Source organism: Lissotriton helveticus, chromosome 11 (assembly GCF_964261635.1).
Source record: "Lissotriton helveticus chromosome 11, aLisHel1.1, whole genome shotgun sequence".
Taxonomy (NCBI): domain Eukaryota; kingdom Metazoa; phylum Chordata; class Amphibia; order Caudata; family Salamandridae; genus Lissotriton; species Lissotriton helveticus.
The window spans coordinates 215,503,448-215,531,184 of record NC_136072.1 but is presented as its reverse complement, the minus strand read 5'-3'; the positions used below and the strand labels follow the sequence as shown (position 1 = coordinate 215,531,184).

Genomic DNA, 27,737 nt, shown 5'->3' with positions numbered 1-27,737 from the left:
CAATGCTGCAATGGCAGCGTGGTAATTGGCTGGGACGTCTTCCATACAAGCGTCTATGGGGAGGCCATTTTCTCCATGCAGGCAGCGCAGTAGCCTACAAGGAGAAAAAGGAGAGTGCTATGACTGGTTTGGTCGGCCCTGGGGCTGACCAAACAGTCAGCGCCCATAACATTGGGCTAGCCACTCCACTCCACCCCAACCCACCCACCCCAACTAGGCATACACTTCTTCTGCTTTCTTGCAGTGAGAGAAGCAGAAACATAAAATGGTATGTATACTATTTTACATTTCTGCTTCTGGCACTGTGAGAAAGCAGTGGGGTGGCGCTCCGATGCCCACTTGAAGGAGCCGCCCCTGTCAAGCAGTCTGATTTGAAAGCATCCTCTATTAATTAGTTGTTATACTTGTAGTAATCTGTATTATATGTATTGGGATACTTGCTGCCTTGCTGCTCAGCCAGTGTGAATGTGATGCAAGGTGTGATGGTCTTGAATGGAATGTTTGGGTGCCTGGATGCTTGAGTGTGACAGTTGGTGTATGGGCTGAGCAGCAGGCAGACTGCTCCTGGTGGGGCTGCAACTCCACAACTCAACTATTTGTAACTGAACTCAATAAATCTACATAAAACTACATCTCTGCTACGTACTTCATCACTACAGAAGTTTGGCAACGAGGATGGGATAAGAAACTATGCGTGTTTTAAAAAGGACTCTGAAACAAGAAATCTCTAAAGGAAACCTAAAATACAAAGAAGAAGCCTCTGTTTGGAAGTTCAAGGCGTGACAGCCCCACCAGTGCCTTTTCACCGGACGGCCCCAACCTGCTTGTACTTCAAGCTACTGTTACAGTTTGTGTCACCCTTAGCACTTGTCAGCGAACAGCCCAGCTTGGACATTTATTCAAGTGAGTAAGTGGTGTGATCCTCACCACTTCCACATCTTTCATTGGGTACTTTCTACATCTATATCGATTTTACCTACAAGCTACAGTCAACTAGAAGCTTTGTGTGAACACTCTATTTGTGATTGCTGCACACTACCTCTTCATGCCTTCTCGGTTAACAAGGACAGCTTTGCTTTTTAAGAATGTGTTACTTTTGTCTTCATTCTTGTTGAAAGACAGTGTGGCATGCAGTGCATGTATTTTTGATGCGGAGCAATACATGATTTTTTCATATGCTGAGTTTTCAAATGCACCATGGATGTAGTGCCAGTGGAAAAAGCAACACCTTTGTTGTGAGTACTATCTATTTGCATTTGTAATTCTTGATAATTCTGCCATGTTACCGGCGAATTGTGTGGGACTTTTTGATTGACGCTAATTTGGCAGTTCAACCACAGCGCTACATTTCAAACTGGGCACGAGTCAAGTGACACATGTGCACTTACCTTCAGCTTGGGAGTCGCATGGAATTGCTTCATAATCCCGGAATCTTCATGATCCAGCCTTCACTACTTCGTTATTGCTAAGCGGCAACGTTTAGTGCACGCACACTCCTGGAGCCACCTGGCGCATGCAACTCATGCGGGCCACCATTTTGAAATTAGTTACTTCACGCAAGTTGCGGGCTTGGATTGATCGGTATTGGCCATCCGGTGCACCGCAATGTACATGCTGCATTCTTCCTTCTGCGTGGTGGTTGACATGGATACTAAGAAAGTTCTCCTTCAAGTTTGTCATGTTTCCTACAGAACGCCTGCTCATCCGTGGGCCACGGTTTGGTTTCTAAAGAATACGCTTGGTGCAGATGTCAAAACAGCACATGAGTACCTTGAATGTAGCTGCAATATTTGGGGCCCACAACATTGTCACAGTGTTCCCTTTCGTTTTTTTGTTGGTGATGCCAGCACATTTGTATGGAATTGTAATTTGCACTCAAGTTGTGCCCGACAGCGAAGTTAGAAAGTCTACTGGCAACATCGAGGCACAAATCCAAGAAGCGCTGATCAGATTACCTCAAGGAGAGGCACGGGGCATCTGTCTAGACTGTGATCATCAGCAACAATCTGCCCTAGAATGGATCGGAGTGAAACTTTGACCTGATTTTATATTTTGACGACCTACGGGGAGGATTACACGTGAGAAGGGCTCACAGCATGAAAATACCTTACATCTGTGTTGTGCGGTCTATTGTTAGCATTCTTAGTCGCTAGTCTCCTAACATGGTTTTCTTTCTTCTTTTCAAGTGGGGTGCACAATACGAGGTTGTATCTATAGTAGTACTACTGGAGCGTGAGGTCACTCACCGGCTAATGTTCAGTTTAAAGGAATGTAATCAAGAGACATGGACAGTTAGTCTTTACCCTTACTAGAGGGGTGTTTTCAGGGGGTTCTCTCCCTTTTCAAAGTTGATGATTTTTAGTCTCCTTCAACAATGTGTTTACAGTTCATGAGTGTGGTCACCCTTTGCTTCACACGTTGTTTTTGTAGTGGGCTTCAGTCCCACCTACGCAGCCTGTAGTGGGTTTTAGTCCCATCTACTTAGTTCTAATGGGTACAAGTCCCATTGTTTTTTGTAGTGGGTGTTAGTCCCATGTTTTATTTTCCCATTGTTTTTGTAGTGGGTGTTAGTCTCATCTATGCAGTCTGTAGTGGGGTTTAGTCCTATCTATGTAGTTCCAATGGGTACATGTCCCATGTTTTTTCCATTGTTTTTGTAGTGGGTGTTAGTCCCATCTACGCAGTCTTAGTGGGTTTTAGGCCCATCTACGTAGTTCCAATGGATACAAGTCCCACCCGTTCATTTGTTCAGTGCTTAACATTTCTAGCCTCCACACAGGGGTTCCACTGGGTACCAGTCCCAAGTATTCTATTGTTTTGTGCACATTGCTAACCTCCACATTGGGGTTTTATTGGGTGTAAGTCCCATGTGTGTTATTATTGCACTGTGTTTATTCACACAACCCCTACCTCAGGGTGTCCATTGGGTTTGTGTCCCATGTTTGTGAATTAACTTTACATACCCTTCTTTGAGGAATATTTTGTGTAGTGTGTTGTTACCATGTGCCACATGCGCTGTTGTTTGCCCCTTGGTCAGAGTAGATTTAAGGACAGCAGACTTCTTTCTTTTCCCTAACTATTTTCTTCCGTTGTTGTTGGGGTTCCATTTTTGTGGTCTGTTTATTCACCTGTATTTTGGGGAAAGTCAGTACGGGTGTCCGTCAGCGATTTCTTTTTTTTTTTTTCCGCTAGTAAGGAACATTTTTGTTAAAAACAAATACAATTTGTTAATACATTTATGCGACAGTATTAATTTAATAGCTTCTTGATGGGAAAAGGGTGTAAATGTGACTCGAGGATAGAACCATTCACTTTTAGCGCAGCACCTATTACTGTACCAAGGGCATGTCACAGTTTCAGTTTTTACCACCAAAATCTATATCAGATACCCAATAATCTTGCATTGCCTCATAACAAATTTGATATTATGGTCTTTTTTACTTTTTCATTTTCTTTGCCACCTTAGTCTTTCGAAAAAGACATTCATGCCTCATGGACATGACTTCCACTGTACAAAGTTCTGTAGGCTACTATTTGCTGTAGGTTCAACAGAAATACATTTTCATACTAATGGCATAGATATTAGATTACGCTTATTCTTGTTACCATCACATGCTAAAAACAATAGAAGACTTCCAAACACAAAGTTTATTGTTAAAAGCCGAGAAGTGCATAAACAGACAAATGCAAGTACCACAATAAATAAAATTACATCTTATTTACAACATTCTGTGAATATTATATTTTATACATGCAGAGGTTAGTTCATAGAAAGAGATGGTCAATAAATGCACTTGGTTACTAGAAAATGGGGAAAAGCAGGACACAGACCCCCAACACCCACTACATTATCAGAAACATTGGCTAGAACATGATGCCCCTTCTTTCGCCACTTGGTAAGACCAACACACATTCTAGGTTTTGTTTCCATTTTAGGCACATGCAAGTAGTTGTATATGAAAGAAAATAGTTGTTGACATCTCTATAGAACAGTAGGACTGTTCCAGAGCAGCAACTTTGGAGAGAATACAAAACCTATCATTTGGCTTTTCTGCGAGAGAAAAAAAAAAGGTTGGCATCGTGAAATAACTGTGAAAGCCAGCAAAGGGGAAGTAGATAGCATACTGGAACACCAGGTGCCAAGAGCAGCTCCTTCCTAGAAAGGTCCATAGGTGAGATCACCTGGTCTGCATCTATAGCCTCTACCAACATTATCTCCAGCTCAAAAAGGATCAAGAGGGCATTACTGGAGATTCTGAGCCCAAGCCCAGAGCACGCCACATAGCATATAACTGAGTGTTTCTTCCAGCAAACAAACTCTGATACGAGACAAAAAAGTACTGTTCTGAACTCTTCTTTCAAATCTGTACCTAACCCAGATAAGAACTGTAGAGCTATCAAAGACGACATGCTAGGGAGTACCATACATACCTCAGAGAGAACCACAGTTCAGACAAAAGAGGCACCTATTTAAATGCATGGCCCATCAGCGATTTCTAATGTTTAAAAAATATATATCATTTGAGGATGATGGGTGGGTGATATATATATTGTATATATCTGTATGAACCTCTTCTACATTGTTTATTCTTTCCTACATTGTTTATTCTTTCTTTCCATTTCTCATATACTTCAGTCTTAATCTGTTATTTCATTTTCTCTTTCTCTGGTACTTACCCTTGAATATCTCCGTGGTAGTTTCTTCTTTGCTAACACTTGACTTTTCTTGGTTTCTTTGTTATGATCCTATCAAGCTTTGGGTTCACTTTCTTCTCGCTTTTATTCTACTTTTCGATTTTTCTATTTCTTGGGGTTCTCCTTGTTTGAACCTTCTTCTTCTTTGTGGTTGCTATTTTTGTTTTATGTTGTAACCTGTGTTGTATTTATCTGGTTACTTACTTCCTAGCTGCTCAGCCAGTGTGAATGTGATGCATAGAATGTTGGTGTGAGAGTCTTGAATGGATTGTTTGGGTGCTGGATGCTTGAGTGTGTCATTTGGAGTATGGACTGAGCAGCCGACAGACTGCTCCTGGTGGGGCTGCAACTCTAAAACTATTCCCCTTGTAACTAACTCAATAAATTTACTTGAAATACATCACAGCTACCTGGAGTCAGTTACTACAATACTGAAGCATTGTGAAATACATTGCAGGCAGTTACATCTGACTCAAGAGGCACATCTAGAAATGTCTTGGATGATTACATCTTTGTGGAAGTCTTTTCAAGCAACTACATCTGACTCCACAGGGACATTTAGTAATGTCCTGTGGAGCTGAAGCTTTTTGTAATACTTTTCATGCAGTTGCATTTTGGCACTAAAACTAAAGGAAATCTAGTAACCATTTGAAGTTTTGCATCTTTGTGATAGACATTTCAAGCACATTTTACTTGTGGAGAAAAGTTTGTAACAGCTTGAGGGACCACACATTCTGAGAGCCTTTTTAATCAGTTGCATCTGACTAAAGAAGGTGTCTATTAACATGTTTTGGTACTGCATTATTCTGAAAACCTTTTCAAGCAAATACATCTGACTACTTCTTTAGTGTCCTGTAGCAATGTACCCTTGTGAAAGACCTTTTTTGCAGCTGCATCGATCTTCAACATGCCAGACCTTATACCAATGCTTGTTACATGCTGGCGGGTTTGCAGTCTACAATGGCACAAATTAATGTTGCTGGAATGCGATATTATTGCTAAGGAGCTTCATCAGAAAATCAGCTTGAGATAATTTTTAAATCAGTGTCTGGAATAGGAAAAATGCAGTTGGCTGCAGAAGGGTGAGAACCTCTCTGCTCACAGCAGAGGATACTGTGACCCCACCCCTAACTTAAGAAGCAACTGTGGTGACCAGAACAATATGCTTCAAATGGATTAATTTGATTTAGAATGAAGACCATCCTATCCTGTAGGGTAGAAACTAACAACATTGTGGACATCTGCACCTCTAAAAAGTTGAAGATTGAGGTCAGTTGCATTTTACAAACAACGTTTTCAAGACATTCTGAAACCCAACAACTCATTGACAAAAGCTAAGGCAGTGCTCTCGCGGACAATGCAGACCACCTCCGTATACATAGGTAAATGTCCAGTTTGTTAGTGGCAGAGTTTAAGCAGTTTTAAGTGTCAGTGTAGGTGGATAATAAAACTGGGGCTCGGTGAAATGCCCCATATTGTATGGCATATGAATCAATAGTGCAGTGTGCAGTGTACATCATGGAACTACTTTTTGCCAATCCGATTCACGCCTGTCACAAGTGACTTGTGATACCTTTAAAGCCACACCTGTGCTTTGCCATAGATAATATTGCCCTTTTAATGGCTGACAATTTAAAAGAAGAAATGATCTACTCTGTCCCGACTGTTACTAAAATGCTGATAGCTCGGGATCCTTTCTTTCGTTGATACAGGCCTCAAATCACCCCGATGACAGTAGCCACAATCACCATGTTTGGAGCAGATTCTCTATAGTGCTGAATTAAATTAGTTTCATAAACAAGCTTTTCCCAAGTTCATCGTTCAGGCTTGTAACTGAACGTGCCTCTTTATTAGTTGTTAATTTTTACAACAAAAACACGCAGAAATGCATAAAGAAATGAAGTGATACTTTCTGTTACAAACCAGAGCTAGAGGCTTTGCTATTTGCTGTTTGCTTTTTTATGTCCCATTGATACGCCATGTATCATCATTAGTGCAAAAACCTGAAAACAGGGGGGGGGGGCTTATTTACAATCCCCTTGCGCCGCCAGTATGTCACTTTTTCCCATATTAAAAGTGACGCACCGGGGGCGCAAGGGGCTTGTAAATAAGTCCCAGGAAGTGGTGAGTTCCTACATTCATAAACTGCCGATGTCTGTGTTTATACTTGTAACAATTTTCTAGTATAAAGAAAATAAATATCTAACTATTATAATTCTCTCTGCACAATGCAATACATTTGAGGAGTGAGAAAGAGGCTATTATTACATATTACATATGCATTATCTAAAAAAACATGCAATTGCCTAATTTCTAAAACAAGGCATGCCAGTGTTACGTAGTACAAACCCTGCACTGTAATGTAGAAACTATTTTTCCCAAACAATCACATGATTGTACAGAAGGTCGTTAGCCAAAATCATATTTTAGTCTACTAGCTTTCAATACCATGCACATATTTTTCTTAGGCAGTTATCTTAAATCATTTACCACATTGCAATCACCTAGCCCAGCATGTAATGTTAAGCAAAAAGTGAAAAGTAATTTGACATTTATACTTTAAGAGATTTCAATTTCAATTGCTTACCTTATTCATGATTTGTAGAAAACTATTTTCAAAATCATTGACAAACATACTAATACAACCCCTAATCGGATTCCTTCTTCTGCATTCAAATGTAATTTTTTTATTGAACATTTTCAGTGTGAAAAGCGTGTTTTCCCAAAAAGCGCTTTCCTAATTGATGTTCTTTACAAATTCTCATTCAGCCATTTGATGTAGTTATTGACCATTCTCATTCCCAGTGATTGGTCTGTCGGCCAGGTAATGAAGCCCAGCATGCCGTGAAATGCATTGTCATAGTGGTCATGCATAACTTGCACACCTGCGTGCTTGAGTCTCGTTGCATACATAAAACCATCATCTCTTAGGACATCATACATACAGGTAACTATATATGTTAGGGGCAATTTGCTCAATTTTTCATCATCAACCAAAAGCGGTGCTGCCCTAGGATCTGTAATCTGAGGATACTTTTTCAGAAATTCTGATCTTCCATCTTTTGGGCTGTGATAAACATGATCTTTTTTCAGCTCTTCCGGCAAGAGGTTACTCCAGTTTGCAAATTTAATCAGAGTGTTTGATTCTGAAGTGATATGTGTGTTGGATTCCATGGCTTCAAATAAAGACTTGTCAGTGGTAAAGTATGTACTCCAGAACCTGGCCATGCTTTTCCTATTAAGAACAGGCATGTCACTATTATCGCGATATGATGGGGTGTCCAGGTCAATGTTCTGCAGTGCAGGGTAGATCAAAGCTTGAACTTTAGGCTTAACATCAACTTCACTGTCCTCTTGTAGCTGTAAAGACAATATTTTGCAATTTGTTTAGATTCCAGCCTATCTTCATGACAGACAAATCAATCTTATGTACAAACATAATTAAAAAGAAGTGGCTCATACATTGCTGCTCATGTTCTTATCCAACTATTCACTACCTAATGCAAACTGTTCACTGAAAGCTATAACTCATGCTAACATGCTTAAATACAATGAGGGCCATATTTATTAAACTCCTTTTTTACGATTCCTAAATAGCGATTTATAGCGAATCACAAATTGAGAATTGCAAAACGGTATGTAAATAAAAACTCGCAAAAAAATAGCGAATCCGTAAAAATCGCTATTTCCATTGCGTTCTACCAAATAGCGATTCCTTAATTAAAAAATAGCAAAATAGAGAATTCGCAATTTCGAGAATCGGAAACTCAGGTGCAGGTTGATGACATCACAACCGGGAAGTGTGACTACCCATGCTGCACCTGAGTTTCAGAAGCACAGTGAGAGACTAGAAGTGGAGGTGAGGCGTCACTGCAGTGCTACACTCAATGGCAGAGATTGGAGACATGGCCAGCAAGGACAACCAGCAGGGGGAGAAACCCAGGACAAAGAAACACAAGTTCTCAGAAAGTGAGCTGGAGGTCCTGATTCAGGAGATGGTTGTTATCCATGAGATCCTCTTTGGCAAGAAGTCTCAGCGTGTGCCTGAGACACGCAAGAGAATGATATGGGCAGACATCCAACGTAAAGTCAACGCAATTGGCGTCACCCACCGAAGCGCGGAAGACCTCAGAAAGCACTGGTATGACATGCGCCAGCGCTCAAAGGAGAAGATTGCTGCCAAGCTGGAGCAGGCTAAGAAGACCGGTGGTGGGACCTCTACTGCCACTGCTTTAACATCACTCCAGGAAATTGTTGAGGGGACCCGCTTCCGGACAGTGTTATGGGCATGGCAGACCTGGACAGCTCCGACCCCCCCGGAACAAAGACAAGGTAAGAAGCCTACCATCACACCCCTGATACCTCCCTACTTCCCCCACACACCCAGGAGAGACCCAGGGGCACAACGAAGCTATAAGTCCAGTGAAGGTACACAAGCACACACAGCAATGCATTATGGGAGATGCAGTCACATGCACCCAACAGTGGAGCATTGACACCCAGCCAGTCTCAACCAGTATGTGTGCATCATGAAAGGCAAAATATAGAACGACAGGACGCATGTAACTCCAAACAGAGAAATTTAATGCATGACGAATGCAAGGCAATACAGAAAATGAATGTGTGCATTTACGTCCACAGCACCAGCAAGAACACAGGGAACAATCAGTGGAGGCGAGGATGAATCCCCCAACCCAGAGGAGTCAGGGCAAGTGGAGGAGGAGAAATGGAGGAGGGCAGCCCAGTTATCCCTCCAAAATGCAACAGGTGGATTGCAGTGCCATCATTGCCCCCGCTGGAGGAAGAAGCCCAGGACACCGATGTCGATGCCCAACTATTCCAGGGACAGTCAGAGCTACAACACCGTGCTCAAGCATGTCCAGATCCAATACCGCCAACACCATCCAGGTGCAGGGCACGTGCATCCACCAGTGCAGGAGTCACAAGAGCATCCACGAGTGAAGCAGTCACAGGAGAGGACACAGTCTTCAGAGGGGTTGAGGGCCACATGTTAGAAGTCCAGTGCCTGCAGGCAAGAAACATACGGTCAATACAGAAGCAAATCAGGGTTGTCTTCATGGGCATGAGGGGATCCCTGGAGGCACTCTGTGCTGAACTGAGGGCGGATCATGCTGCTAGGGGCAGGGAGAGGTAGCGCCTAGACCTCTACACCAAGGCGGTCAACCGCCTTTCCTCAGCGACCTTTGTGATGTCAAGGCACAGCATCAGTATGCAGCATGAGGTGGCACACTGCAGCCAGGAGGTGGCAAGGGTCCTGGTACAGGTAACATGTGCTGTGAATCAGTTGCGGGAAGCTGCCACTACTTGCCCAGGAGTCCTCACTCCAACAGACAAGGATGCCCAATCTGGCAGGAGCAGCATTACACCCCCGCCCCCAAACGACAGGCGCCGTGGTGTGCATCACAGAAGGGCTTCTGCGACAGGTGAAGAGGGCACTGTGCACCCACAGCGAAGGGCTATGGGCCGACAGCGCCGCAGTTGAGGTGCTCAGACTTGGACATGGGGATGGGTGCATCAACTCAGTGTACACAGACACTTGGTCAAGATTATTCATTTGCACTGTGAATCTAACTTGTGTTGGACACTAAACAATACATTGTGTGCTACACAGGCTGTGTGCCGAAATATATCCTGTACTAAAGGAAATTGAACACAGTCTTGTAATAGATATTTAGCATTGTGTCATCTTTTCTTACCTAGAATAGTTCTGTGTGATCTCATCTCGCCTTTGGCGCCCATCAGCTGCACCAATTACACTGCCTTGCATGCGTCCTGGACCCTCCTCATCTAATGATTCAGATTTGGTGAGCTCCACTGGTGTGCCTATCTTGGTGGCGATGTTGTGCAGCATGGCATACGCTACCACTATCTTGCAACAGGTGTGGGGGCTGTATCGTAATGCCCCTCCACTCTTATGCAGGCATCGGAAATGGCTCTTGAGTATTCCGAAGGTCTGCTCAACGGTACATCTGGTTGCTATGTGGGCACTGTTGTACCTCCGCTCCCCAGCATTGGCAGGATTCAGGAAAGGAGTCAGTATGTATTCATGGACCGCATATGCACTGTCACCTGTGGGGTGGGAGGAATATAGTTAAACACTGTCCTGCCGATGCTGTCCTTTACTAGTGTGTCCTTCGAACAAATGCAATTACCTAGTAGGTATACCTCACCAAACTCCCCACTAGTGAGTCAACGGTGTATCCCACTGTGGCAGAAGATGAAAGCGTTGTGTGTGCTGCCTGGGTATTTTGCGACGATGTCGGTGATAATGTTCTTGGCATTACACACCACCTGTATGTTCAGTGAATGGTAGGATTTGCGATTCCTGAACACATACTTGTTCTGGAAGGGGGAGATATGGCGACATGGGTCCCATCTACGCATCCAATGACTTGGGGAAATTGTGCAATTTGATAGAACTCCTGCTTGGTCTGGTCTAGAGCCTGTAGTGTGCTGGGGAAGTGGATGTGGTGATGCAGCCTCTGTACCATGGCATCAAGGATCACATGGAAAAAGTGTGACAATGCACGCTGTGAGACCCCTCCTACTGTGACTATCACCCCCTGGAAGCCACCTGATGCCAAGCGGTGCAGTGAGCACAGGACCTGGATATGGGTGGGGATGGTGTGTGTCCTGCGTGTGGAGTGTTCAAGTATAGGTTTGAGCGCCGCCATTTATTCCAGGATGCTCTCTTCATCCAGACTGTAGTTTGTATGGATCTACTCCTCCGTCCGCTGAAATAGGGTTATACTCGCTCAAAAGATCCTTTCCTGGCGTCGCCTTCTCTGTGCAGCAGCTCTGAGTTGCAGCCTCCTGGCTATTACATACAGCCCAGCCATTGTGGAAAAAATATGTTGCATTGTGGGCCTCTTTAAATAGTTTGCACCTGGTTACCACCTGCTCCGACTTGGTGGTAATTGCAATTCTCTAATTTGCGTATTTCGACAATTCTCAAATTGCGCTTTTTTTCATGCATTCCGTTTAACGAAATCACTAATTGCGAGCTCTATAATTGCGAGTTTCGCTATTGTTTTGTCACATTTTGCGATTTCGCAAATAAATTGCATTGAAGTATGATTCGCATATTTGCTAATCACTAATTTTAAATGTGCCGCTTAAATAGCGAAGCTATGTATTACGATCGCAAACACCGTTTTGTTGCGATTCGCTGTGTTTGCGATCACAAAACTGCTTCTTACATATGGCCCTAAGACTTATAGAAAATAGTACTGGGTCTCATCCAAGAGTTTACAAACTGATAGAAATAAATGTAGTGCCTGTGCTGTTGATTTTATTTTTCACTTTTAGTGACTCTTTTGCACAATAGACTGGGTCTCCAGTTACTGCAAGTGTTTGTACAAAGATTAGTACTAATATTTGGCCCAAACGCACACATCCAACCACATTGAGGAAATTATTTAGCAATAGACATAATGTAAGAAAGTAAGAGGGGGCCTAATTTAATGTGATCTTGCAACAGGTCTGTTCCACCCTGGATTGAGATCCTATGGTAATGGGTTGATCTTCTGGAACAAGAAATATTTTTGAAAGAAGAGATGGTGCAATCTGGATTACATGATAAGGTGAGATGGTCTCAGTCCACCTTAAACAAGCTGCAGGTCATCCAGATTTGTGCGGCACGCACCCTTCTCCAGATCCAGCGTCACACCCCAGTCAAAAGAGAACTCAGGAAGCTCCTTTGGCTCCCCGTCAGGGGCAGAATCGCATTCAAGGCCCTATGCATCGCACATCGAGCCTTCTGAAAAACAGGCACCACTATCAATCACACATTGGTCTCCCCATACCAACCAAACAGACAGCTTAGATCTACCCTCTCATACCTTCTCACAGTACACAGAGTCAAAAAGGTTAGATGTGGTGGATGTTCCTTTTCCTACAACACAACCAAACTCTGGAACTCCCTACCCCTCCACCTACGTGGGGAACCCAACTTAATGTCCTTCAGAAAAAAACTCAAAACCCAGTTGTTTAATGACTAGAACAGCCTCCCCTTGCCCTCTCACACACGATTGTCCGCAGAGCTAGGACGCCTCAGGGTAGCTACCGTGCTTTACAAATACTCTTTTCATTTCATTTCATTTCATAGTATCTTGTTAAGAATATTCTGATACTGCTATCTTTCCAAAATGTAAGGTGTTATGATCTGCAAGTAGAGCAGGTTTAGTGAAGATAAAGTAAAAATTAGTTGAAGAGGGAATCATTAGGACTGGATTGTTTGTAAGATACCTTGGTGTATATATATAAAGTCAGGTCTCAGTGTGAGAATATAGGTGACAAAATAGATGTACCTTTCCACAAAACTGAATGCACGATATTAACTTGCAGCAATATTGAGTGTGTAATACTAACAACCACTATAAGGTACAAATTTACTATGTTTAACTCAACATGTATGTACATTTTTAAACGTTTTCCATACCTGTGTACCTTGACAGAATGGCAGATTCACAAAGGTAAATTCAATGTTTGAGTAAGTTTACTACTTTTTGACTATTCACAAATTGTGAGTGTAAAGTTGCTAAAAATGTATCTCACATGTACCACCCCCTGAAAAAGGATGTAGAGTCACATTTATGAGTGTAGTTGCTACTGCTGCCAAAGTACTAGTAAGTCCAGCACCACATATGATCACTGGTACTGCAACACCATCCCATAGAAAATAATGGTGGTAGAGACAAAAAAAGAACCATAGGAAATAATGTTAACTTAAATCAAGTTATTTTAAATAGATACAATATATATATACATTTAATATAATGTTAATACAAATTGTACATGTTTAATATTGAAGTGTAAAATATTTTAACAAGCATTTTTAAAGTGAAAATTAACTTAACTTTATAAAATGTCATTGAATTACATTTAATTCTATACATCACTTATAATAGTTATTAAGGCATATTAAAATCAATCGGGTTATTTTAAAATTTATTTTTTTGTGTTTTTGTAATGTAATTTAATAAATATAAATTCATTACAGAGTTAATTTTAAAAAGTTAATAGTGCTGTGGCATTTATCCTCTGTTCTACATTTTAACTAGATATATTAAAATATGTATATATAATGTAAAATATGTTTTGTATTTAAATAACCTTTTTGTCCACATACTTTACCAATCAGAAATTTCTGCCTGCCTATGGAATGCTCCATATGGTAAAGTACAGTCCCCAAAGTCATATGTGGGGATGACATTGTTATGTGGTTTTCAGCTTATGAAGTGATTTACAAATTCTAAGATTCCCAGAGGAGGACTGAGGGGTAGCTTGTGGAAGTACATGCTGAAAGGGATATATTATTGGCCCTGGATGCATCTGAAACCGTTAAATATGGCACCATGAAAGAGGTCCTCATAAGCAGATTTGCTCTACCTCAGAGAATTATCACCTAACCTTCTGGGATAACCAGAAGCAGGCACACCAGTCATAGGTTCACTTTGTAGATGCCTTTAGCATGGAAATGGAAAGTTGGGTGAATGACAGAAAAGTAAAGCATTATGATGGGATGTACAGTTTGTTTATGTAGGAAAACATCTTGACTAATAGCTTTACAGAGATGTGCCAGCACCTGATAGATTCCAACCTGTGCCCAGAGAGCTTGGGAAAGAATCTGACCTCCAGTTCACCACTAGAGTGTCCAAGAAGGTACCAGGAAGGAACCACAAGAAATGTGGTTCAGGACTCCTTCCACAGAAGGAAGTGAGGCACAGATAAAACAAGGGAGTTCTCCAAAGGTCCCCAAAATAGTTTTCAGGGAAGGCAGTCCCATTCCTCTTCAGAGCATGGGATGGAAGGGTTTAGTGGGAAGAAGGCAAGAAGATCATACCAGGCCAGGGTCTCCCATCAGGGTGCAAGAAAGGGGACACTATATGTCCCAAGAAGAAGCCCTACACTGATGGGCACTCACCAGGAGTTGCCAGTGTAGTGCTTGATAAATATTAAGGAAAATTAACTTTTAGTAAGTTACCTTTCCCCTGCCTCAACCTCCCAATGGCTACTTTGTATTAATGTTGTGTCACACAGGTGGCAATAGCCCTGAATGAGGTGTACTATCGGCCCACAGAACAGAAATAATGGCCTGGATTTAGAGAGTAACCATAGCGGAGGACTGCTCGTTACATTGAACAAGCCTCTGGGTGGGCACCCAGGCTCTGCAGAAAAGGAGAAGGCTTTCACAATTTGCAGTATGGAGCATTGTGTAAATTTGCACTAGGGCAGACATGAACTGCTGAAAAAGTTGTAAGATTTCCCATCAGAACGTTTGCTCTAGTGGTTAGTGAGGTGGCACTCCTAGTCCTGAGGAAGAACAGAATTGGACTGAGCATGCTGTTCATGAACTGAAAGGGGCCTTGGAGAATTGGACCTGCTCCTTCTTGTACCCAGCTGTGCAGTCTAAGGGTCAGAAGGGTGACCTCCTGTTCAAGGTATAGGGACAGAAAACACTAGAAGAGTCCTTTTCTGGCCACTGCCCAAATGATCAGTTTCTACTGGACCTGCCTTGAACCCTGGACACTACTGTTGGGGTCTGCTCGAGAGAGTTCAAACCCCCAAGTGTTGTTCCTAAGGTTATGGAACCCTTGGCATGTACCTGGCTGGACTTATCTTACCTCCAAACAGAAACTTAGAAAATGTTTAAACTTGAAGACCTTTCAGAGGATTGGGACAAACCTGTCAAGCTGATCTGCCCAAAGTCCGTTGCAGTTGAGCTGAAAATGTAGGTTTCTCCTGCTTAGAGTGTCTCCGCAGCCCAAATCAGGTTTAGCAGGACCTTGTAGAGAAGATATCCAGCCTTGTAGAGCCCTCTTCAGCTACAATCTGCACCCATCCTTGTCCTGCTGAAGGATTCCAAGGTCAAAGAGAGTGACTAAGTACGAAAGATGAAATCCTGACCAGGCGAAGGTTCCAAAAGTATCCGGTCAGTAAGAGGACTTCCCTGGGTGTGAAATCCAAATTTCTCAAGCTCTGAGCTTTCTCCACCAAAACCAATGGGTTCACTGGACCACGTCCAATGGTTATCCAAACTCATGGAGCCCTCTTTGGCTTCCACCAGCTGCCTTGCCCTGTTTGATTGTTTTGAATTCCATTTTTGAAAAAAAGTGACCGATTATGATGGCAGTCGGATGAGCGTCCGGCCCCCATCCTTTCGGTAACGGGACTGACCAACTAGCTGTCAGTTGTCCTGCCATCAGGATTAGGGTGCAACGGCCATTTAAGGTGGTCACAATCTGTATATTTGGTATTGAGATGTGTGCTGCGGGCTGCATCACACGCTGCAGTCCAAAATAAACCCAATGCACAAATCCCTACATTGGTGGCAGCGGTGGCGGTCATCGTCGTCGGTGAGACCAGGGTTGAAGTGCAAAATGCGCCGGTGCCCTCTGCAGTGCCTTCAGGACATGGACTCAGTGTAAGAGTCAGTTGCATTTTTCTTCTCTATGGCAAATGAAACAGCAGTTCCAAAAGCGGTACCCAGTGGTTGGTGAAGTCCGTGCAGTCCCTGAGACTGCAGAACAGGAGGCAAGCTCTACTTCAAGCCCTTGGGGATACTCAGCACAAGTAAAGAAAGTTCAGTCCCGTCCTTTAACTGCCCAAAGTAGAAGGAGTAACTGCAGGCCAAGTCAATAAAGCAAAAACACAGCCAAGGGGTAGTGCTCCTCCCGGCAACTTTTCCAGGTCTTCTTCTTGGCAGGTGCCTTGATTCTAGCGAGTTCTAAAGTTCTGTGGTCTGGGTCCCAATATTTATAATAAAATTCCTTTGTTCTCTCAGGCAGAGTGTCTGTGCTTATTTCAAACCAGTTTGGTCCTCTCCGGCCCAGCTTCCAAGCAGGAGGTTGAGACAGCATTGTACAAGGCAGACGGGGCCTAATCAGGAGCAAGGGAAATCTTCTCCCCCACTCTAAATGCAGACCAGGCATATATTAAGGTGCTAGTGAAAACTCCTCTCACTACTCTGAATGCAGCCCAGGTCTATTCAGCCCAGCCCTGACGCATTCAGGAAAGGCAGGAAGCACATTAACCCCCCCCCCCCGGTGGGTGTCTGAGAGAATGCACATCCCCATCCTCTATCACTCCAAAACTAGACAGTCAACACCACACCCAGCAGAGGCACACAGGATGGCTAAGCAAGAAAATACCTGCTTTTGGAAAGTGGTATTTTCAAACACAGAACATACAAATCACTAAAAGATGCATTTTTACATTCTGAGTCCAGGCATACTAAACACCATTTCCCTATCTTGTCCCAATGGGTAGGTATGCTTATAAGATTTGATAAGTAAAACTCCCATTTCTATCCTATGGGACAGAGAGCCTTTCCATAGAGGTAAACGAAATGCACTGTAATTCACTAACAGAACATGCCGCACACACACCAGTACATGTTCTACCATTAACACACACAGCATCCTGTCCACAGGGGTACATTGGGCCTACCATTGTGGTGACTTATATGTAATAAAAAGGAATATTAGGGCCTGGCAAGTGGGTGCACTTGCCAGGTTGACATGGCAGTTACAAACTGTGTGCAGACACTGCAGTGCCTGGTCTGAGATACCTTTTCAGGGCTACTCATGTGGGTGGAATATTGTGCCTCAGTCCCACTAGTTAAACAAACAACAACGGTTCTGTCGGATTACCGTTCAATTGAACATAGTACTTAATACATGAATATAGCCGTCTACCTCATGAAGGATATATGCAATAATGAATACGCTGACAACAAACAAAAATTACTTCTTTAGTGTTCCATCTTATCAAACATTTGATCAGATATGCTGTCCAATTTTGTGAAGATGGGTATATGACATTGTACATCGACGTTTCGACCCTGAGGACGATGTGCTTGATTTATGCGCATCTAGAACGGGTCTTCATCAGGAATGGAAAATGGATGGACGACCTTGTTACTCGGTGTGTGATTTGTCTGGTCTTCTAATGTAGATGGTGCATGTCAGCCGACATACACCAGGGTAAATCACTGGTTCTTAATTTTCATTGATGGTTGTTCAGCACCAACCGGTGCAACTTGTTTGGGGGTCTGCTCCGCTTTGGCGATTGCTCGAGCTTGCAGCGAAGATGAGTAAATCCTTCGGTTCGTTTCTTCAGAATGATCCCGATGAAGACTCGCTCTAGATGCGCATAAATCAGCACATTGTCCCCAGGGTCGAAACGTCGACGTTCTATGTGATATACCCATCTTCACAAAGTCCCATTGAACAAAAGGAACAATTCAAATTTCTTGTGACTATTGTGCTTGACAGTGGATATCTTTGAAAAAGTTTTTGTTTTATGTATTCATGTTTTGCCTTCTGTAACACTGAGTCACCTGTCACGACCTAGACCCTTTATGTATTCACAGTGTATGTATTCTCTGTATATTGGACAGCATATCTGATTGATTGCAGAAAACAAATGTTTGTTAAGATGGAACACGAAAGAAGTAATTTTTGTTTGTGGTCAGTGTGTTCATTATTGCATATATCCTTCATGAGGTAGATGGTTATATTCATGTATTAAGTACTATGTTCAATTGAACTGTAATCCGACAGAACCGTTGTTGTTTGTTTAATTACCCGCCCAGGTTCTGAGGTTTATAGGGTTACCCCATTACACTTAATGTCAGTCCCACTAGTAGCATTTGATTTACAGACCCTGGCACACTCAGTGCAGTTTACTAGGGGCTTACCAGTAAATCAAATATGCCAATCATGGAAACACCAATCTATAATAACAATTTACAACAGGGGCACTTGCACTTTAACACTGAACAGTAGTCAGAAAGTGCGCAGAAACACTAAACCAGCAAAAACAGTATCAAAACTGGGACGTCATAAAGAAGAAAGACAGTGGAAACAAACCAACAGATGCCAGGTCTAACACACCTCTATTGTCATCCTTGGACTACAGGCCCACAGTACCATTACCAATATAGGTAGAACACCTGAGGGTACCTTTCGGTTATAAGAGAACCACATCTTCACTGGGTGACCAGAGGAGAAGCTTCCATGCTGACACAAGACGATGACAATCCTGAACACAGAACTTGTAGCACGCAGTGGTCTGACATCCCCTGCGGGGTGTCCAACTCGAGACCAAGAAAGAGTCCTTAGTCTCTCTCATCAGGAAATGGGGTTGGCTCTTTCCTAGGGGATTCTTGGCTTTACACCTACCTACATGCTAGGTACACTTAGGTACAGTTAGATGGGGTTTGCATATTAGGAGTACGCTTGATTACTTCCATGTATCTATATGCCTGAATATATTCACTGTTTTAGCACCATGGTAGAAATCTACCTTTTATTCACTCTGTTGGTGCTTGTAATCTTATACATCTGTTTCTGTCTAATTATTGTCGCAGCAAACATGTTTTATACTAGAATGATGCTGGTTTAATGAATGCTTATTAAAAATGTCCCCATGGTTTATTCTGTGTATATCTCTCTGAGACCAAGTGAGTACGAGTGACTGAGCAAAAAGCACTAAAGGATCAAGGGTTGTCATGTTCAATAGTTGCCAGAAACATTCGCTCCTTGGTATGGTTAGAGGGCTTATAGTGGCACTGTGATCTAGCTGTTCTAAAGGCTAACATATCCTTTGGTGGTGTCTGAAATCAGTCTGGACACCAATCCCTTGGCTTAAGGTGTTGAAACAAGCAGATCCTATATAGATTTGTAGGAACTACACAACAACTGCGGGTGTCCAAACGCCATCGTAATGAGGCCTAAGTCACAATGTTAAATCTCAGACACAATCAAACTTGGTTTCTGTATCTGATGCTTACTCCATCGTATTTGACTTAAAATTATTCTGACACCAGTTAACCACGTTTGATGGTTTACCCTTTTCACAAATTTAAAACTTTATACCTGCGGTTTCCCTTATTTGATTTTTGTCATTTTATTCATTAAAATGTACTCTATTTTTCTCATTTGGATTGAATTCTTATTATGCTGTATTAAAGACTGTGTTACTCTTTTGGCCTGTCTGCACTGGGCCATAACTATCATAGGTTGAGTTCAGATTTATATAGTGACTTTTGGATTGATATTAATATATGTCACCACCTTTGACTAATTTCCCAATTTCTTACAAGAACTCTGAGTATCTTCTCTATCTCCCTCCATGAGAGGACTGAAGGAATTGTTGCACTAACTGCCAAGAGAGAGATGGAGAAGATTTCAAAATGCCTTTGGGTTGACCCTGCTGAGAAATTAACTGAACTTGAAGGTACTCCTCCTCTACAATATGTCTGAGTTTGAAACTTTATTATGATTTTATGAGGAGTGCAAGGCCTCTCCACATCTGCTTGATCAATCACTGTTCACAAAGACGAAGATTACACCATCCCCTTTGCTTGCACAGCCAACTTTTTTTTCTATTCCTGGTCCTCAGTGTTACTGTTCCTCCCATCAACTTAAGTTCAACCTCTTCAACTCACCTGGTTCATAGCCACTTCAGCTGTCACCTCAGATTTGAAAATGGCCCTCAGAGATGCTTGTTCAAAACCAAAAACACAAAAGTACCAAAATGTATGCTCAAACGTATTTGCATAGTAACAAATGCTAAAGGATCATTATATCCCTCCAAACCTTCAGTGCCTTCAGAGGAGCAGTGGTGACAGTGGCTTCTCAGAAGACACATATATCTTCTCAGGGCCTGCAGAGATCTCTGAATATGGTGAGTTGTGTTCAAACCAAGGTGGTAGAGGATATACTCTCGACCAACTTGACAGATGGCGGGCCACCTACCATACTTTAAATGAGCTTCAAAAATTTGCTGCCATCGGTGCTTTGCATTATAGATGTCCTATTTTCCATGTGTTTATACCTCTTAGTACCTAAAGCTCCCCTCCATAGTGCCTAAGCCTCTCATTTCTGTGTTTTTTTATTTATCTAATTATCTCTATTGTGTAGGTGCCCCACTACTGTGTTTGTTTATTACATTTCTTCATTTCTCTGTGCTCCGCATTTTTATTTTCCCATATTGACGTCCTTCAGTGCCAGAGTGTATTTCAGTCAACGGCCTGTACCTCACATTCTCATCATCTGTGTCTCCTAATTTCCATTTGGACCCAAAAAACATACTGCATGGGCCCACAATCAAGACACTTGGCATAATGCCAGGCAAGAGGAATTGGAGTTCAATCAGTGGTTCCTCAGATGAAATGTTACTATAGGAAGCTGGGTTATTAGCAGGTGCAGTTATTCATTCCAAGCTAGTAAGAATACTACAATCACTAATAGGTCCAGATAAGCCTCAGTAAAGTAATCCTTGTTCAATCCTTTGTAGTTGAGCAAACGAGCAGTCAGGCTTAACTTAGGAGACAGGTATGCATAAAGCATTTGATACCACCAAAACAGTAAATATGTAAAATACACAACACAATAAAAAATCCAATACCAATTTATAAAAAAATAATATTTCAATCTTCAAAACAACATCAAAATGACAGGAATCCAAAGTAGGGAACCAGAGATATGAATGTTGAAAGATGAAATCAAAAGTTTAACTTTTTCTTGGAGCTTTACTCTTGATGACAAGTCTGCAGGTTCCTTAAATGCGGAGTTTGATTAGACGACGGAGGCCTGCTGCATCACAATCCCTCAGTAAATCTGTGAAAACCTTTATCCTCGATGGTGAGGAGTTAAAGAGCTTTCAGATGGTCAAACCAGCGTGGTCAGGCCGATTAGTAAGTCACTAATGGCGGTTTGACTCTTGATGTCGAGCCGGTCTCTTCCTTGAACTTTTCTGCAAAAGTTTGAAAAAAGTTTCTAAACTTTGAATACTGGATGCTTCTGGGTTTATTTGGAGAAAATAAGTGCCCACTTGCTCATGCCAAGGGTTCAGAGACTCTGGATTACCTCTTGACCAGATAGGTCGCCCCCCTTAGCCACCACACGGTCCTCCTGCGCGGCTGTCCCGCTGCCGCTACCCGCTTGGTCTGTGTCCTGACCACTTCTTCAGCTCCGCGGTCCCGTCTGTCTGATTTTCCTGTGTTTGTTTATTTTTGCCTCCTGGTGCTGCTTACTTGTTTATTTCACCCCTTGTGCCCTCTTGTTGCCGCTTATTTGTTTATCTCGCCCCTTGTGTCCTCTTGTGCCCTCTCCACCCCTGCCCCCTCTTGTGTCACCCTCCCACCTGCTCCACTACCTTGCGCTTTCCCGCCACTGCGTCCATTGCGGCCCGCCCCCCTGGTCTCCCATTCGCCGCCCGCTCCCACCTCCCAGCTGCTCCTCCCTCCCACAGCCCCTCATATGGAGGCCTCCGAAACCAAGAAACCCGACTGAGTTACGACACCGCCACCCTCCACGCACTCAACACCGGCCGACCATCTGTCTGCTACCGAGCTACCCCGAAGCGTACCCACGGACCCCTCACCTATGAAGCCTGCAAATTCACCTGCATCCGAACATGCACCCAACCCTCCGGACAAGGCAACAACAACAACCACCTCAAGTGCATCCTACTCAACACCCGTTCTGTCCACAAGCATGCCATCGAACTCTGGGATCTCCTCGATACAACAGCGCCGGACGTCGCCTTCCTCACAGAAACCTGGATGAACGCCTCCTCAGCTCCCGACATCGCCATAGCCATCCCGGACCGCTACAAGATCACCCGAAAGGACCGCGTCAACCAAACCGGAGGAGGAATCGCCATCGTCTACAGGAACACCATCAGCGTCACAACCAACTCCGAAAACACCCTCCCTGCCGCTGAACACCTACATTTCCATATCCACACCAACCCAAAGACCACCCTCACAGGAACCCTCATCTACAGACCTCCGGGCCCACACACACAATTTAGTGAAGCCATCGCCGACTTCATCAGCCCTTATGCCCTCGCCTCATCAGACTACATCCTCCTAGGGGACCTGAACTTCCACCTGGAGAACAACAGCTACAACTACACCACCACCCTGCTCGACAACATCGCCAACCTGGGACTCAAGCAACTGGTGAACACCCCCACCCACTACGCTGGCCACACGCTCGACCCCATCTTCTCTGCCAGCGGCCACGTTACCTTCAGCCACTCTGCCGGGCTACACTGGACCGAACAAAGCTGCATCCATTTCCCCTTTAAGAAGACCACTTCCCACCGCCGCCCGCAACAGATCCCCCACAGATGCTGGAGCAAAGTCACCACAGACCAGCTAGCCACATCACTGAGCCAGAACCCACCAATCGACACTGCTGACACCAACGACGTAGCTCGCAACCTCACACAGTGGATCACCAACTACGCCAAAGCCCTTGCACCACTGAAGAACCCTCCAGGCAAGCCTGGCAACAGGAAAACCACACGGTTCACCGACGACCTCAGAGAATCACAAAAATCCTGCCGAACCCTCGAGAAAACCTGGCGCCGCGAACAGACGACCGAAAACCTGACAGCCCTCAAGAATGCCACTCGCAAACACCACCAACTGATCCGCACCACCAAAAGGACATCATTCAAAGAGTGGCTGGACAAAAACATACAGAACAGCAAGGAACTCTTCAGCATCGTAAAAGAGCTCTCCAACCCCAGCGCCAGCAGCAACGACATCACACCATCGCAAGACCTCTGCAACTCCCTCGCCACGTTCTTCACTGCAAAATCGCCGATAAACACGACAGCTTCGGCGCCCAGACTCCGCCTCCAGCCACCGAACCAACGCCCCCTATCACCACCCTCAGGGCTTGGACTCCCATCAGCACTGAAGACACCACCCACGTTATGAACACCATCCACTCCGGCTCTCCCTCCGACCCATGCCCTCACCACATCTTCAACAAAGCCGACACCACCATTGCACCCCACCTCCAGAACGTCATAAACAACACCTTCACGTCCGTCGCCTTCCCAGAGAGCTGGAAGCACGCAGAGATCAACGCCCTACTAAAGAAACCCACAGCGGACCCCAAAGACCTCAAGAACTTCCGTCCCATCTTTCTTCTTCCCTTCCCCGCAAAAGTAATCGAGAAGACCGTCAATAAACAGCTGACCGCATTCCTCGAGGCAAATGGCTCCCTCGACCCATCCCAGCCCGGATTTTGAGCCAACCACAGCACCGAGACCGCCCTCATCGAATCCACAGACGACATCAGGACCTCTCAGCCGCATTTGATACTGTCTGACATTGCACCCTAATAACCAGCCTCCACAACGCTGGGATCCAAGGTAAAGCCCTGGACTGGATCACCTTGTTCCTCTCCGACAGAACCCAGAGAGTCCGTCTCCCTCCCTTCTGCTCCATGGCCACCAAGATCATCGGTGGCGTACCCCAAGGCTCTTTCCTCAGCCCAACCCTCTTCAATATATACATGAGCCCCCTCGCCACCATCGCACGCAAACACAACCTCAACATCATCTCCTACGCCAACGACACCCACCTGATACTCTCCCTCATCAAAGACCCAGCCACCGCCAAGATCAACCTCCAGGAAGGAATGAAAGACGTCGCAAAATGGATGAAGCTCAGCCATCTGAAACTGAACTCAGACAAGATGGAGGTCCTCATCCTCGGACCATCCCCATCCGCCTGGGACAACTCCTGGTGGCCCACAGCGCTGGATACCGCACCGACACCCACGGACACGCACGCAACCTGGGATTCATCCTGGACTCCTCTCTCACGATGACCAAGCAAGTCAACGCCATCTCATCCACATGCTTCAACACCATGCACATGCTACAAAAGATCTTCCGGTGGATCCTGATCAGAACAAGAAAAACGGTCACCCAGGCCCTCGTCACAAGCTGACTGGACTACGGGAACGCCCTATACGCAGGAACCACAGCCAAACTTCAGAAAAGGCTCCAGCGCATACAGAACGCATCCGCACGACTCATCCTCGACATTCCTCTCCACAGACACATATCTTCCCACCTGCACTGGCTCCCCGTCAGCAAAAGGATCACGTTCAGGCTCCCCACCCACACATACAAACCGCTCCACGACAAGGGGCCCCGAATACCTCAACAACCGCCTCACGTTCTACACACCAATTCGCCAGCTCCGCTCCGCTAGCCTAACCCTCCCCACCGTCCCACGGATTCGCAGAACCACCACCGGAGGAAGATCGTTCTCCTACCTGGCTGCCAAGGCGTGGAACTCCCTCCCCGCCCACCTACGACTGACCCAAGACCATCTCACTTTTCAGGAAACACCTCAAGACATGGCTATTCGAGCAGTAGCAGCTCCCCCCCCCCTCCCTTCAGTGCCTTTAGACCCTTACGGGTGAGTAGCACGCTCTACAAATGTTCTGATCGATTGATTGATTGGGGGCCAGAACTCAGCTTCCCAGAAACAACTGCAAAATTCTGGAAACATACAGTTGGACAAGTCAGCTAGGGTGATCCTCTCTTTGGCTTGGTAGGTGACTTCTTCCAGCTATGTTGTACCTGTTGCTGATTAGGGAGTCCACTCCTTTCCCTTTGAGTCAGCATAGTCCTTTCTTAGTGGAGCCTTGTGAGTCTAGCAGGTGCATTCTTTCAGAGTGCAGGCATTCTGTGGTGCAGTTCATGGGTCCAGCAGGTCAGTCCTTCCCCTTCTGTTCTGCTGCTCTGCCACATTTATCCTTCATTCTGTGCTTTGAGGAGGGGGTACACCCCAACCAATGTGAATAAAGCTTTGTCCTCTACTATGACCGCGTCCTCTGAAGTGTGGCATATTTTTGACCCAGAATGTGCTACTGTCTCAAAAATAAAAATGGAGAAAATCTTTACTTGGTGTGTGTGTCTGTGTTATCCAACTTAGAGGCGAGGCAAACACCTGGCTACACTCCCCTTCCAGCCCCTCTTCAAATCTAATGAGGGGGTCTCCCATTTAGCTAGTGGGATTTGTCTGGGTTCTCTGACATCTGTTTTCTGCCAAGGCTCCTGCCTTTGAGGTCCAGCTTATCTACCCAGTCATGTTCCTCTCCCTGGCTTCTCCAGGAAGCAAACCTCTTCCCACCAAATAGCTTTATTGTTGTAGTCCCAAGCATCTTCACCCCTACTCATGGAGCAGCTTGGCTCAGGCTGTCAAAAGGTTGACCAATCAGAAGAGGCTGCCACAGGGCTGCTTTAGGTAACTTCTGGATTGTACGTTCTATAACTACTTTCCTGTATTTCTAATTAAACTAACCATGGCAAGTCATTGGATTTATTGTAACCATACTCTGATACTTCACATGGTATTGTTAGCTATCTACAATGCAAAGATAGACTTTATGAAGTTTAATAAAGCCACCCCATGTTAGCCAATGGGGCTAGTAGCACTATAGTAGAGAAAAATGACTTTTAATGTTTTTCCTTCCCAGGGCATATAAAACATATTTTATATTGTCCCTGGTTTTTCGAATTTGGACATAGTTTTATCCTAAAACCAGCCTGCAAGTAATATCAATGTTCTGTACTAGTGTAAAAAATGTGTGTAATTGGCGTTTGCGTAATTACAGCAACATTTCACAAAATTATGGATAATTACATGAAAAGCAAACTGTTCGTTTTTACTAGTAGTAGTAATCTCTTTATTAGATTTTTTAAAAATCATAGAAGCAAGTCAACATAAAACAATATCTAAAAAGATCCAATTACCAGTCAAGGAATTAGCTGATAAAATCCCAGCACTTAAGAACATTATATACAATTGAGTTACAATAATTGATTGTCTAGTTCGATTTCACTAAGTGTTGGAGTTAACCTGTAGTGTAGTTCCTATTATCCCAATAGGCTCTGCGCATTGGAATAATATCTTCAATAGTATAGACCTAGGGCAGAGGTTAACTAGGTCTTCTACTGACGATATTAGACTTAAAGTTTTGTGTTTGCCAGCTAGCTCAGAGTTCACTAGAAACTTTCTCGAATAGGCAAGGAAGAGTTTAACCTCCCTGGATAGACAAGAAGGGATTTAGTTTCTGACAACCATAGAACATGACAACTTTGCTCTCCCCTAATCAAGAGTGTATCTCTAGAGTCGTGTGAAAACAATAGACAACTTATTTTACTCAGTCAGTACGTGCATTCTTAGTTTCACCAGTTTGTAGAGAAATAAGAGATGGGCGTGGTTCAATAAAAGATGTTATTTATTGATCAGTCTCTTTTCTCATACAAGAGAAATGAATCGCTATTATTGCAATACTTGTAGTTAAGTAAAGTGCATACAGTAGAGACAGAATTATAAAATAATACTGTAAAAGCATTGATATGGTTTCTGAGCCATATGATACTTTAAAATGGATAAAATAGATACATACATATATACATTTGACTAATCGTACTCAACTGGTGCTTCTAACTACGCCTACCCCAATGTACCTGACCTAAGCCTAATACGTGGGCGGGAGTAGATAAGTAGCAGTTTAAGTTAAGTTTGTTTTGCCAAGGGACTGATTCGAGAATTCTCTGCGAGGGGTTATTCAGTTCTGTACCTGAGATCTAGAATGATGGAGGGCTGGTATCTCTTATCCCAGGTCTTGATATTCCAGCTGCCTGCGAGGGCTGCTTGGAAGCGCCGGAGCTGGATTTCTCGGCAGGAGAAAGGCAGCGTCTCGTTCTCAGCGCGTCAGGAAGGCGGGGCAGCGCCTGTGGGCTTCGCTCTCTGCTGGGCTCCTCAGCACGTCTCGCTGCTCCGATCTCGTCACCACCGCATGTGTTTGCTTAAGGCAATGTCGGTAATATTTATACCTGAAAGGTGCCGAGATTGACGTAAGGATGGACATATATACGTCAATAAGGATGTCATACGAACGGGCTCATTCGCACATTCTTTTGCTGAAGTTCTCGGTGAAATCAAAACAATGGTTATGGGAATTTCCCAGGTCGCTGTAGGTTTGATTTGTTTTGAGAACTCCGTATGCCTTATCAGGGGCTGGAGGAATATCGCTTGTCTAATTAGATGGCATGCGTTATGACCTAATCAGATAACGCCCTTCTGTGCCGTGGTGTGGCTTAATCAGATAACGGTTTTTGCACCGTTGGATGGCTGCTAGTTAATTATTAACCAAACCAGGGTCAGGAATAGGGGAATCGAT

General features: G+C 44.1%; 1 protein-coding gene across 2 annotated transcripts in view; it reads right to left on the bottom strand.

Moving 5' to 3' along the window:
• Positions 1–3,630: 3,630 nt before the first annotated feature.
• LOC144792500 (arylacetamide deacetylase-like) overlaps positions 3,631–27,737 on the bottom strand; it is a 197,934-nt gene continuing 173,827 nt past the window's right edge. For both annotated transcript variants that reach the window (XM_078667548.1, XM_078667549.1), the window contains exon 5: positions 3,631–8,055. In XM_078667548.1, the coding sequence (XP_078523674.1) occupies positions 7,447–8,055 (609 nt within the window). In that variant the 3' untranslated portion in view covers positions 3,631–7,446. The remainder of the gene's footprint in view (positions 8,056–27,737) is intronic.